This window comes from Lampetra fluviatilis, chromosome 1 (assembly GCF_964198595.1).
Source record: "Lampetra fluviatilis chromosome 1, kcLamFluv1.1, whole genome shotgun sequence".
Taxonomy (NCBI): domain Eukaryota; kingdom Metazoa; phylum Chordata; class Hyperoartia; order Petromyzontiformes; family Petromyzontidae; genus Lampetra; species Lampetra fluviatilis.
The window spans coordinates 20429205-20443831 of NC_136275.1; the positions used below are offsets into that span (position 1 = coordinate 20429205).

The following is a 14627-nucleotide window of genomic DNA, read 5'->3' on the forward strand; positions in this document are numbered from 1 at the left end:
AGCTTTAATATCAGCACGGCACAGCTTCCAGTTACAAATGCGTCACAAGCATAATACTCGGAACAAATATACCGATCGAAGATGAGAATGGCCCAGTTAGTTGCCTTCACCACCTCATCATAGAAGCTGATTTCCAGCATCAACAGAAAACTGGCACAGCAATGATTGATCTCTCTGCTGCCTATAGCACTGATTGGCGTCATGGCTTGCTTTTGAAGTTGGTCAAAATCACGAGATGCCATTCTACTGTATACCTCATCAGCCAACGTACTGTCAGGGTACATCTTGCTGGTAAACACAGCCAAAAGATAATTACAAAATTGGTTCGGTACTATCACTGTCACTATTAAACATGTATATAAGTGACCTGGCGTGTACGTCATGTCGCAAGTTCATACATCCAGATGACATAGCCCTTGCTGCAAAGTGCACAAATCTCGAGGACATTACCAATATTCTAAGACACATCAAGGGTGGCATCTGCCAATATTCTAAGAGTCGATGTCATTTTGATGGAGGCATATTTCCGTCACGGGAGACTCCAACAAAATCCTTAAAAAAACGACCACAAGTACTTTCCACTTGGACAATCATGCAGCAGATGCCACCCTTGACGTGTCCTTATGTGGTAGCACAGTACGCTGTGACCCCACTCAAATATATCTAGGGATTATAATGGATGGAAGCCAGACCTTCAAGCCCGACGATTTGTGAAAAGACCAAATCAACAATAGCGTTGCTGCAGAAACTGCTACAGTTCGTCAATCGGCCTCGCAGAAGCGACCTGGGGAGCTTCACAGCTGATGTGCTGCGAGCATGCCGTCCTCTCACTGATCTCCTCAGTGGCAGGGGTCACTGTGCTCAAGCGTGGTCCGGGAACTCGTACACAAAACTGGTACGCCCACAATGAAATAACGCGATGCGCACCATAACCAGAACGCTGAGACAGATACCAATCCCCCTGGCTCTCTGTACTGACTACTATTCTGCCACCAAAGACCCGTGGAGACATCGTGCAAACCGCAAGGGAGTTGACACGTTTCATTGCTAACGATAACCACGCGGCCCATCATCAACCAAGACCTCAACAGTGTCCCTCGCTGCCAACTCAAGTCTCGATCCACCTTCTGGGATCGTGCTGCTGTCACCATCCTAGAATCTCTCCCAGATCTGGAAGAATGCTGGCGAACAGAGTGGACCAATGCGGACGTGCAGCCTAAACGCCGAATTCGAGATCCAAACATCATCGCACCTCCTGGCTTTGGCAGTCCTCCTCATTGACGATGCTGTGACCATCAACCGCATCAGAACACCAGCAGTTAGCTGTGCACCACGTCTCCTTCATGAATGGAAAATTAAAGACGAGTCACAGTAGTGTAATTGTGGCCATGCAACCCAAACCATGGACCACGTGGTAAACCACCGTGGTCTGTGATCCTTAAAAAGAGGAAGAAGAGCGAAACTACACAAATTCCTCAACCATATTGCCACACCAATAATAGAATTCGTTCATCGAATCACCCGGGTCGGGTGGCAGAGGTGTTAGTTCTAAATGAGTGAATTATTCCACAACTACTGTAGTTAACACAGCAGCACGCACATGTGACGTTTTTGGGGATGCTGCTGCATTTGCAGTGGTGCACACGCACAAATCACAACAACAAAAATCAACACATTTGGCAATAACACTGTGGCCTAAAAAGAAAAAATGCATAGAGGTTGATGTTTTAGGCAATGGCACTTCTTCATAGCACATTGACAAGCTATGTCAGTCAGTTGATTTATGGTAAGGCCCATCTAAGCCAAAAAGCTAATTTTCAACGGCAATCCGGGCAAAAGGCTGAGTACGTTACATGGAAGGACCATGGTCTGAAACGTCACCTATTACATATTTTCCCTTTTTAGGCCATGAACACGTAGGTCAGGACACACGTGTCTGCTCGCTCACCACCAGGTTGCCGATGATGAGCACCGCCATGAAGATGATGATGCAGCGAGGCTTTCCGTCCAGCTGCATGCATATCCACATGTTCTCAATCCATTCTCCGCACAGGATGCGGAAGACGATCATGAAGGAGTGTAAGAAATCGCACATGTGCCACCGCAGCGGCAACATATCATCGGGCAGCAAGCTCCAATTTTCTTTGGCGTAGCTATTTTTAAAGAGCTGCATGCCCACCACTGCGAAGATGAAAATGATGACCACGAGGATGATCGTCAGGTTGGCAAGGGCTCCCACCGAGTTCCCGATTATCTTAAGCAGCGAGTACATGGTGCCCCAGGACTTGGCCAGTTTAATCACTCGCAGCTGCAACACAAAAACAAATAATTGCTACAATAACAACAACAATGCCAGTGGTTGAAACTGAGTATGGGTGTGTCACACATCTCATATTTAGAGGCTTCAGCCATTGGTGGAAATGTCATGTTCCTTTGGTGGGGTTGAGTTTTTCCAAAAGGGAAATGGAGTTGACTTTCATGCAAATTGGTACATATTTTACCCACCACAAAGAGATAAGACTACGTCTACCCCCCCCCTCCCCGGCAAACCCCAGCCAGGAATTGAGCTCACAGCTGCCATGCACTCTATTCTACCTCTGAGCCTTCCGCTGACGGCTGAGCCACCCAGTCAAATAATCACAACGACATAATACACCAATATCAATAACATAGACTCAACGCAACTGAAATTCAATGCGGACAGAATGGCCATTGCCTACAACGTATCCTATTGCATGATGTTTCCTCTTTTAGGGAAGCATTATTGTCAAATGTGTTGAGTTATTTTTTGTCATTTGCGCTTGCGTGCAACCCTGCCAAATGCAGTATCACGAGTTTTGTTGCTCGATGACAACAGACATTCAGCATAAGGAGAAGACGGAGGATGGGAGATTGATGAAAAAGTTAATTTCAACCTGTAGACAGGGTCCGCCCAACCAATTCTCGTAAATCAGTTTGGGGACAGACATTATTGGGCGGTCTAATGCAGATAATGCTTTTAGGTGCAGTCACGCGAGAGCACTGCAGTTACGATAACTTCCATTTGTGGTATTGGCTTTGCCGCTTGCGGTTACAAATCCTCTGCTGAACAATTTGCAGCACCGAGTACGAAATGCCATCTGTTGGCAGAATATTACAGCTAAACACTTACATACATTTTAAGTTGAATCAACGGGTTAATAAATAATCATTTATTGAATTTGCGTTTCTTTGTGAAGGAAAAAACACACGACGGGTGAGTGTTTATACTCAAACCGCACTTGCGCAGTAAACCTGAGTTGTAAAAAAAGTAGACTGGAAATCGACATCGAAGACCCAATGCTGACAATGAATAAGGGGAATTGGATAAGCAGACAATGATTGATATGCATTTCAAGTCTAGTTCGGCCGCTGAACATGATTATATTTTGCTTGAGGGCAATATATATATAAAAATTCAAACCCAGTTCTCAGCTCTGCGTGTCTGTTGGCAGCAATGAATAAGTGGTGGAAATTCCACATTCCTATGGTTAAGACCAGTCTCTCTGAGGGACAACCACTGGTATCGTCTTCACATGTGGTGCCTCATTTTATTTACCTTGGAGAAATGATGGGCTGAGTTGACCTCCCTAACCCCAAATTTGTATTTTTATTTCACCAATTAAATTTTGCTCACGCTTTCGGCTTCATGTGATGAGATGAATACATTTCCATTCATGACGCTGCAGTGAGCAGTGCACCATCCCGTGTCAGATAATGTGAACTACTGCAAAAACCAATTAAATAGAGCTGTAATAGCTACACCTGGGGTACACCTTTCATAGCCCTACAAACATTGTTCATTGCATCGCAATAAATGCAAAATGTATTATATCTCAGAACTTGAATGAACCAAATAAAGTGATAAACCATATCATCATTTTTATTTAATCATTGGTCAAATGTCTGAGACCTTCAGCTCAATGCAATTGAGAAGCCAGGTTAATCACAGGTGGCTCAAACCCACATTTAAACCAAGGATTTGAAGGCTGCCAGCTCAGATCTCTGACCCCTGAACCAACCTGGCCATTTCATGATCAAGATTTTGCTCTCGTTTTTTTTATTACTCTTGCCTCAGTGTGACCCGGCTGAATGTTCAATAATTGCCCCGTGCAAATTTTCATTTACCAGCCGGAAGGAGCGCAGCACAGACAGATTATCGAAATCTGGCAACCACATCTCCACCAGGCTGACGGTGACGACAACAGAGTCAAACTGGTTCCATTTCTCCTGGAAGTAATAGTAAGGGTCCATGGCGATAATCTTCAGCACCATCTCTGCTGTGAAAGTCCCTGTGAAGAACTGGTGGTAATTGGAAAAAGTCACACTCATCAGTAAGGTTTGCCTTCGGACGCTCGCTTTTTAACAACTCATTACTCACCAAGATGCAGTCACAACCACGGTTAATATTATTGCATTTTCAGTTAAGTATTTTACCAGAATTTCATCAAAAGGTAAAGGTACAGCGCTGAAACTCCTTGCTCGCGCTCCTGTCGGCGGAAGAGCATCCAGAGCTTTAGAGCCCCTCCTGATAGTATTCTTCACCTGAGGACGGCTGCTTGCGTTGTGGCCGAAACGTGGTGAGAATTGTATTTTATTAAGTTTTATTTTTATTATTTTATTATTTTCCTTCTACGTGACTTTAACGAAAGAACCAAGAAGATGAATCCCTGCAGTCACGAAAGCTTTAAATCGAAACAATGGTGCACCTTAGCGCCTCTAGTGGCAGCGGAAATCAAGTACACCTATCACGTACACGCGTGAAGAGGATACTTGAGTTGGTTAAGCAGGATGTTTATTTCCAAGGCAAATCACACCATACTTCCACTCATCATCGGAAACCAACCCCGAACCCTCCAAATCATCTCCCTTATATAGCCCCCACCCCCCTTTTTAACACCCATTCCCTTCTGGTGCTTTCCGCCCGTGTTAACCCTCCCGGGGTTTTCTCCCCCTTGTCAAACCTTCTCGGGTTTTTGCCACCGCTAATCCTCCTGGGGCCAATCCGATTACAGTGTCCTCCACTCAATGATCTGATTGCGTATCGTACACGGCAGCGCTCCCGTGACCCTTAACCCGCATTCCCGTGACCCTTAACCCGTGGTTGTGTGGCGTTTGTGTGAGGATGTCCCGAACATCCTCTACACGTGTATGTACGTTGAACCCGTTTCGCACAGGAAATAACCAACCATGTTAATCGGAGGTGCGAATCGCATACGTAATATACAAATAGAAAAAAATTTACACAATTCGACGCATTTCTCGTGAGCTTAGAAAAAGTTATCGCAAATTCCCTAATAGAAAAAAACCTGTAAATCACAAGGAAACCCATCATAATCGAAAAATAAATGCAGGCCAGAAAACCATATCTTTCGAACCATACACAGAAACATGTGCAATGTATTTCTTCAGTAAATTTGGACCACAATACAGTTCTTCAGGAACTGTCAATACTTTTCTTTTGCATAATTCACAAAGGCTGAATGGTGCTGATCATTTTTTTTAACGCAAATCCCCTACTCACGACATTTCCATTCCGGAGCACTTTCTTGAAGTCCTCGCTCATAGAGTCGTGCTCCAGACTCATGAAGACCGTGTTGAGCACGATGCACAGGGTGATGGCGAGGTCCATGAAGGGGTCAAAGGCCACGAGCTTTGCGAGCCGCTTGATGCGAATCCACATTGGACACCACTCCCAGATGAGGGCAGCGTTGGCAAACGCGTGCCAGCACGGAGGACACTTCTGCTTAGACTCGTGAGCCTCTGCAGCAGTCCAGGGAGTAATAGTTTAGTCATTCAGCTTTGCTTTCCACTTGCACTTGTTATTATTACGTGTATCCAAAGAAAGACTTGAATTTCAAGACTATTTTTTTTCAGAATTGTGTGTTGGCAGAAAAGCAGTTTGCGATAATAATTGGTAGAAAGCGATCAAATCTGTGGGGGGGTTTTCGACTGATTTCCTTGTTTTCTGACAATGGCAGAAAACTAGTTTCTTCCAACAGGCGAACGTGAGCCCCTGTGTATACAGTATGATCATGAGACAACAACACCTGGACAGTCCCCAATCACGTGAGAACATAAGCTCAGCAGAGTTGAGCCTGGATAGTGCTTGCCTGAGTGACCACCGTGCTGCACAAGTTGTTCAAGGCTATGGGGCTATGTGTTGGAGCTGCAGAAAGCAATTCAGAAACATCCATTGTTGTTCTGTACGCTGCCACACGTCCCTGCTCGTCGTGGCTTGGCTCTCCAACCCACCGGTGTGCTGTACTAGTGATGAATTGGCACGTTCTGTTTACGTGACAACCCTTTCTAGTTGGCTGTGTCGGGTAGTGGCGGGTTAAATGACACATTTATATATTTAAGCGATCTAACCCAAATATCTCTATTACGGATAAACTGACTCACCACTGATGTTTGCCATGGCTGGGATACAAACTTTGGTGAACAGTGGTCATAGCGCAGTGTGCAAACCAGTGCTCACCCACAGTTGTGGTATATGTGTGTGCGTGCCGATGCCATATATACATGTATACATTGTATATTACGGATGGAACGATACATTTATTAATTGATTAATATTTCATCTTAATACGACGCACGCATTTAATCGCTCGTGCAAAACTCAACGTTTACTGATATCTGTACATTGGATGTGATGAGTTCCTTGTGACCCTTGCAGCCAATAGAGGACCTACTAATGCATGCCGATGTAAAAAAAACAATAATCAGCTTCTTTAATCGAATCGTGACTTTAAACCGTGACAAGTCATCAAGTCTCTGGAGGTGAAAGAGGAAAGTGGGGAGTGTGGATGCATCATTATGCCCCGAACATATATATTCTTATATCAGCATTCCGTATTTTACCTGTCATTGCACTTATTGTGCTGACTGCCCTCTTCCTATTCACCGGGTCATCAAATATCTCTGACGGCACCTGGATGGAGTTGGACCTCATTCGCAAAGGAATCCCATGGTCCTATTAGAAACATCGGACACATGCACAGCCCGCACGCTCACATTTAGTGGTCAAAAAAGCCAACCCCTGTTGCGATTTAATGACACTAACCCAATTTTCAAGCCTCTCGCAACACCCACAGGGGGAGGCACTGGAAGCTCATAAGTGGCCCCTACGTCCACAAGTAAACCCGTTACGGGCTGAAAACGTAATTTTGTTCTTGCGCCTGGGGTATGCTCCACAGTTGCAGCGTGTGTGTTTCACCACTCACGGCTCATAAATTAGGGGAATGACCTTGTCGGCATATTGCGAGAGAATTTGAAATCGGCTCTGGCACGATGGCGCATCGGGAGAGTGCACGGCTCGAAATTGGAAATTTGCCAGTTTTTAATGTCCAGTTGGGGGGGGGGGGGATTCAGCGTTTCATCCCTCCTGGGTTGATAAAATGATTATCGTTTGTGAGGGAGTAAATCATGTTCGGATGGAGTGACTTGCCCCCACCACAAGAATGTGGAATTTCAACTGAAGAGATAAGCGCTGCACCAGCACTCAAATGATTGTCAGACTTAGGAAGGGAAGAGGAAAGCCGTGGGCCTGGATTCGAATAGAGAAATTGTTTCGGCATTGAGAAAGGAAATTCCAGGATATGGCGGCAGCAGCAGCAGTGACTTTCCCAGGTGAGCGGAAGGTCACCTGAGGGTTTTGACAGGAGAGCCTGGGCCGTTGGAGCAGTGGACATGAAAAGGAGGGAGAAGCAGAGTGACACGAGAGAGCAGACACATACGAGTGCGAGTCCACGGGCGGTAAGACGATGCCGTCGCTGGCCACGCGTCTCCGGCGAGCGCTCACCGGTGAAAGTACGTCGCTGTCCTCGAACGCAACGCACGGCCGGCCTGGCGCTCCCCTGGGAGGCAACCCGACGGAGTCGCCACTGCCGCACTGGCTGTGGAAGCTGCCGAGCCGGTTGCGCTCCAGCCAGACGTGAAACGCCATGTCCTGCATGGACTTCTTCTCCTCCTCCGTCAGGCTCGTCTTCTTCGATCCTCGTTTGCTGACGGGCGAGCCGCTACCGTCGGGGTAGTTGAAGATGTTGCACTGGCCCATCTGTATTGGCGTCGGTGGGAACAGGGGCTGTCAAGAACAAAGGAGGTCACGGTGCGGGTTAGGGCTGGGACGATTGGTCAGGGTAGTAGATTAAACGACTTTAAATTATCCTCTTTTTGTGGCCGATTATGTGGGGCTCCTTTTACAAATGACGGCCATCCCTACATCTTGCCTCCCGAAAGCAAGAACCCCCCTGCATGCCACACATAGCGTGCCACCACCGGCGATGCCAATGACTTCACCAAGCTCTGCAATCACCTCCCGTCCAGCAGCACACTTGAGAACTTCCATAAGTCGACCACTCAAACTGACAAACGGATGAGTAATCGATCACTTATATAATTGGAAAGCCCAGACAGGCTGTGTGATATCAAACACAAACATATAACTGCGCGCGAGTGCAGATGAATACAACGCGCAACCATCACCAATGCCATTCACCCTGCTTTTCTGCAGGGCAAAGTCTCGTAGGCTAATGCGCCTGCATTTGAAAGCAGGATCCTAATGGCGCAAGCTCGATGCTCAGGTGGTGGAATGAAATAATTGTATTGGGATGGGCAAGTGGGTGGTAGTGGGTGATAGACAGACACAAAGAGAGAAAAGAAGGTATGGAGACAAATCTATATTGAAAATAATTTCTTTAGAACTTATTTTTGCGTTTAGTTTATTGTCTTTCCCCCACACCTCCAGTTAGCATGGTTGGCTATGTAGACACTAAAGACACAGGTAAAAGTGTCTGTATCTCTCTCGTTAACACGCTGGTCTCTCCTCGTAGTTGCTCTTGCGGGTTTTTTGTTACATGTTGACCGGTTCACTGACATTAACATTCTCATTGGCACAGCCCCCGGTTGCCGGAGCCGTCTCATATTGCCATGCGAATCTCTTACATTTACGTACAAATTCCATCTCTAGCTCTGCCCCACTTACCCTTGGATTGAGCCCACCTAAAGCCACATTTACATGCTAATCTCTTACATTTACGTACAAAATCCATCTCTAGCTCCGCCCACTTACCTATGGGTTGAGCCCACCTAAAGCCTCTATAACCTCGTGTTGCAGCAGCTCTTTCTCCTGCGTCAGCAGCTCTCCTGCTGTGTTTATCTCACCTGATGACGGTTGCTTGTGTTGCGATCGAAACGCCGTGATCTATTTATTTTCTACCTACGTGACTTTACTGAAAGAACCAAAGAGTGTGGATTCCTGCAGTCACGAAAGCTTGAAATCAAGACGGAATAAAATTGGTAAGAAAAAAAATTTGACAAAAAAATAAACACATAAAAAACAGCAGTGAATTCAAGCTAGAATACTGCATCTAAGCTGGACCCAAAAATTTACCAACGTAGAAGTAAGAAAAAGGTTGCACATAGAAGAAGGCCTGATGATGATGCTGCCAGTGATGAGAAGGAAACTGGCACTATCTGGACACATATGCAGGATGGGCAACAACAGGGAAATTAGAAGTGCGTTGTTCTGAAAAATGAAAGGAACCGGAAAGAGAGGGAGACCTAACAGAGAATGTCTTAACGACGACATCAGAGATTGGTGCCAGAAAGACGTGGCCACTACTTGAGCACACTGGCGCAAGACAGAAGGAAAGTGGAAACCAATGATGAAATGTGCGGTGGCACATCTATCGGATAACTGCCCCACGGATCACGATGACGATGAATTTGAGACTGTTAACAGCTCACGTTCGTCCCCCGATTGGCGTGCGCGCCGAGACTCACGTCGACCACCTCGTCCTCGGTGTAGTCGGGGTGCAGCATGTACACCTTCCGTGAGGGGGGCGCAACAGGGGCTGGGGGGGACTCCACCTTGTCGTCCGCCGCGCTCGCCGCCGCCACCTGCGTCGACCCACCGCGTATGCTCCGTCTCCCCTTGGTGCTCCCCGAGCTGCTGCGTGACCACTCGGACGGCGTGCAGGGGCGGAACCGGCTCTTTCTCCTGGTGAGACCCGCAGCCTGCACCGCCGCGTTGGCAAGATGTCAATTACCTCGCCTGGTTTACAGGAGGTCGTGGGTTCGATTCCACTGTGGAAGCGGACGGAGCTTGTTAATGCTCGCACAGCAATGACCAGCGCGACCTTGCCAGACCAGAGACCCGCGGGTCTCCGGAACAAGCGGCGGATGCGTGACCAGTGGGCCGTGTCAACGCGCAAATTAACATCTCGCCGTGGTGGCGAGATGTTCACTGCCTCATCGCCACTAGCTCAGTGGGCCTTACCTGGTAAAAAAAATCAATAGTTTTATACTCTTAGTTCTTTCGGTAAAGTCACGTAGGTAAAAAATGAAATTAAAATTTATTTTTACCTACGTGACTTTACCGAAAGAAATTACAATTTATTTTTACCTACGTGACTTTACCGAAAGAACTAAGAGTATGAATCCTTGCAGTCACGAAAGCTTCAAATCTAGAATCAATAGTTTTAGTTGAGTTTAGCATGGGCGCCACAGACTTTGTAGAGTGCGGAGTAAAAATAAAATGGGCAGGGAAAAATCACACGCGTGCGTTTGAACGATGCTTTCCAATGCGCGTTTGTCCTTATTATTTTCGTGGGAGATAGCAACGTTCATTTCCAAGGTTAGGTCGTGCCTAGCGATATGTTTGGTGTGTCACGTGGGCGGCATGTGAGATCATCACATTGGCTGAAGGGGATTATATATTTGAGTGCTCTATTTTATCACGAAATGTTGGGCAAGGCTTTGATTAACTTTGAACAGTTTTTGACAGGCTTAGTTCCGAGAAGAAACAAAACTTTAACCTATTATGTATGTTTTTTGGATCCTCTTTACGAGCATTATCGTAACTCCATGTTACAGATGGACAGACAGATGGAGGGATTCCATGCATTCGTGCTTTTAGCCTCAGCTGGGAAGCGAAGTCAAATGTCTTCCAAATCAACAAGTGTGGTGCTCGTCAGCAGTGATGCTAAATTATGGGAATTCAGTGGGAGATCTCAAGAATAATGAGGACACCGAATGGTGCAACTTCCCTGCTTGAAACTTGCAGATGTTGCACATCATCTTACGTTAAAACAATGCAATACAGCTGTGTTTGTTTTGTGACAGAGTTGCACATTAATAGATCATTAAAAGTCAGTGAGAGCTCATTGCCAATGTACGATCAAATATAAGCAGGGAGGCCAGACCTCTGCCCACCCCCGCTCCCCCCACTACCATTTTGCCTGGATAGTCCAGCCCAGGGTACCTGGTGGGGAATATTAATAATATAAACATATTTGGGAGTGTCCGGTCACCCACGACATCCACAGTGGGCTGTGTCCGAGTGTGAGCAGATGGCGACTGTGGACACACCAGAGCTTCCTGCTCCTCCTGCTGCAGCCGGAGCTGCTGGAGCATCTCCTCAAACTCGGCCTCTTTCGCCTTGTCCTTGTTCTGCATCGCCCTGTTCTGGTCCTCGTATGACTTGGCCACCACAGCCAGGATGAGATTGATGAGGTAGAAAGAACCCAGGAAGATGACCATGACGAAGAAGATCATGTACACCTTGCCCGACGATCTCAGGGTCTGGGTGGAACAAAACGATGCAGTGAAAGGTTTTTTTTGTAGGAGTAATTATGAGGTGTAATGATTCCCCACCGCGGCGATTCAATGAATTGGGGTGATCCACTGACCGCTCACCAATGACAAAATACATCATTACAGCAGTGCAGCAAAAGGCTCTTTTTCACAGATGTCTAGGAGACAAGGTGGTTACAAGGTTACCCCGTGGGAGCAAGGCCAGCTGTACTTATATACACAGAAGGGTGCTTTATCAGAAGTTGTCCATTGCCTTCCCCTACCAGCGTAATGTAAGGATGTATTGCTTACATCACAGCTTGACTTATATATCGTGTGCTTATATCGAGATTTTTGCTGTGCTGTGTATGTACTACCACGATTTAACAAACATAATGGTGATAATTACAGCTTTTGGAGCTAGATTAAAAACTCATCGAATTAGAGAGATCCGGAGAAAACAAAATACAGTCAAGAGAAGGGACAAATATTTGATAGCAAATGCCAATAGTAGCAGATGTTACACCAAAGACGCATTCCGGCTTTTGTGCAAATCCATTCCAGGAATCTCAGTGGAATAGCTGTGATACGGCTGGGAATGCTGGCCGGCAAGTTTGCCATGGTGGCGAGATGTTAAACGCCACGGTGACGAGATGTTAACTACCTCGCGTGGTATGCAGGAGGTCGTGGGTTTGATCCCGACCCTGACGCCTGTATATTTGAAGTATTTGCATATTCTCCCCATGGTTGCATGGATTTTTCTCCTGGTCCTGTGGTTTTTCCCTCCACACTTAGAAACGTGCTTTTGTAGTATTTGGCAGCTATACATTTTCACACGATAAGCCACTTCGTTGAGCTATCACTTGTGGCCAGGTCGCTTCTGAAAACGAGCCATATAGCTCAGTGGGCCTTACCTGGTAAAATAAAAATAGTTTCATTTTAGCTTAGTAGTTAAATAGTTTCAATAAATTAATTGAACATCTTGAGTGATCGTCTTTGACCTTTGCGTCTTTCGTGTAACAGGGAGGCAGGCGGACCGCGGAAACAAGCCCAATAACAACACAAAAATGAAAGACACAGAATGAGTCTTTCGACTCACCTGCTGGTAAAGATACTCCCAGGAGTCTTGGGTCATGAGGCGGAAGAGAGACAGGAACGCCCACCCAAAGTGGTCATAGTTGGTGAAACCAAAGTTGGGATTGTCTCCAATCTTGAAGCACAAGTATCCCTCTGGACACTCCCTGTAAGGGACGGCGCAGCCACGGGTTAGCCGACACTGGGGCATGCGGTCGTGGGGAAACGTGTAGTCTTTCTGCACCGGTAGAATCCCAGATTTGTGTTAGTTGCGCAATAACAAACCGATTCGAGACAATGCACTGCATACAGCTCTTTCTCTCCTGGCATTGTGAGATATTCTTCTCACTTGAAAATGTTCCGGTTCTTTGTACCTCGGAGAGGGCAACCTTCGGCAAGCATCCCATCATCACACGTGTCGTGCTGTATATGTACAGCCGGTTTTTTTGTCAGTCCACTGTTGGATGAGGGGGTCTCCCCCACACCGTGCGGTTCTACGAGGCTGTGTCACCATACTTCACGGCGGAGGCGAGTGTGGTTCGCGAACGCGGGGAGCACAGACATCGGAGCGTAGTGCAGGACAATCATTGATTTTTGCTGCGCCGCCCTTTGCTGAGAGTGCAGTCTCCACAGCGGCCTACAGCACCTGTGTGATGCATGTCTGTTCCCCATTCAAGTAGGGTCCAAGCCTAAAATCCCGCTGAGCTCCTGAGATCTGTACCCATTTGCCGCGTGGCCAACGTGCAGTAGGGGCTACAGGGTTTGAAAGTATAAACAGACATGCACACTCACCCGGCCCCTGAGCTGTTTCCACAGAGTATTGGCTGATTGTCGGACTTGTAATAGTTATCTGTAAAAATGCAGTGGAAACAGTTTGATGTGTTAGAACACCGTTTGAATTACGGGCAGATGCAATAATCCATGCAGCAGGCACATTGTACATTGGGAGGCTGATCGATGCATAGGTGAGCATTAAGGCTCCCTATTGATCAACCATATTACATATGCTGATGATCTAGTAATTGCTGCTCACTCTGGGAAGGAGTTGGAGGCTCTGCTGCTGAACCTGGAGCATGTCACGAAAAAGTGGGGCCTTACCTTCAGCCCCACCAGAACTAAGCATCTGCCTGGGTAGTTTTGTGTCATCAAACACTCTAACCCCTCAACTCACCATGAGTGATGGGACAGTTGTGGAGAGAGTGGAGAAGTTTCCGTACCTGGGTAGTGTGCTTATGACAAGCTCCAGTTTGTCAGCAGAGATCTCGCTCCGAAACAGTCGAGTGGAATAATCTTTCCATTTGCTTCGTAACGCTGTGTGAAAGCTACGTGGTCTGTCTCTCCAGATAAAGCATCTAGTCTTCTCAGTCATAGTTTTTCCCTCCTCTATGTTTGCAAAACGTGGACCCTTCTGAATGAACATCTGTGGTGGTTTGAAACAATCAGGTTAGCCTGCCTAAGATCCGTCCTGGGTTTAACCAGGCTGGATTGTGTGAGCTCACAAATCCTTGAAATATTGTGGGAACATTCCCATCGGTGAACTCCTCTGGCAGGCAAGGCTGCATTGGCTGAGGGATGTAGCCCACATGACCCAGCCATCGCATGCCCAAGCAGCTTTCGTTTGGTCGGATAGAAGGGGATAAATGGACGCGGCCCGGGCTAGAGAAGAGATGGACTGATGTGGTACAGGAGGATGTGGAGCTGAGCGTATTTTCCGAAGACTGGTATCAACGGTATCAAGATTGCCCTCCAACAACAGCAGAGGGTAGAGGAATGATGCTCATAACTATCGGTGGCACACTGAGCAGCTAAAATGCAGCAATTTGGCATAGTGGGAAGAACAGTTGGTGTATCCACTAATCATCTCAGTCAGACAACCCATGGCTCCTGGGTACGTCCCATGACCTCGTGCCAGCGAGCCTTCGACACTTCACATGGCCTCAAAGTGCACCTATACTGGC

At 46.9% G+C, this 14627-nt stretch overlaps 1 protein-coding gene across 1 annotated transcript in view; it reads right to left on the minus strand.

Annotated features, from left to right (window-relative positions):
- LOC144933847 (sodium channel protein type 2 subunit alpha-like) overlaps positions 1-14627 on the minus strand; it is a 40262-nt gene that overhangs the window by 22100 nt on the left and 3535 nt on the right. The window contains exons 5-13 of the mRNA XM_078859057.1: positions 13462-13519; positions 12695-12836; positions 11392-11604; positions 9805-10038; positions 7823-8104; positions 6883-6994; positions 5543-5781; positions 4147-4320; positions 1949-2308 (exon numbers count right to left, since the gene is read on the minus strand). Coding sequence (XP_078715183.1) covers positions 1949-2308; positions 4147-4320; positions 5543-5781; positions 6883-6994; positions 7823-8104; positions 9805-10038; positions 11392-11604; positions 12695-12836; positions 13462-13519 — 1814 coding nt within the window. The remainder of the gene's footprint in view (positions 1-1948; positions 2309-4146; positions 4321-5542; positions 5782-6882; positions 6995-7822; positions 8105-9804; positions 10039-11391; positions 11605-12694; positions 12837-13461; positions 13520-14627) is intronic.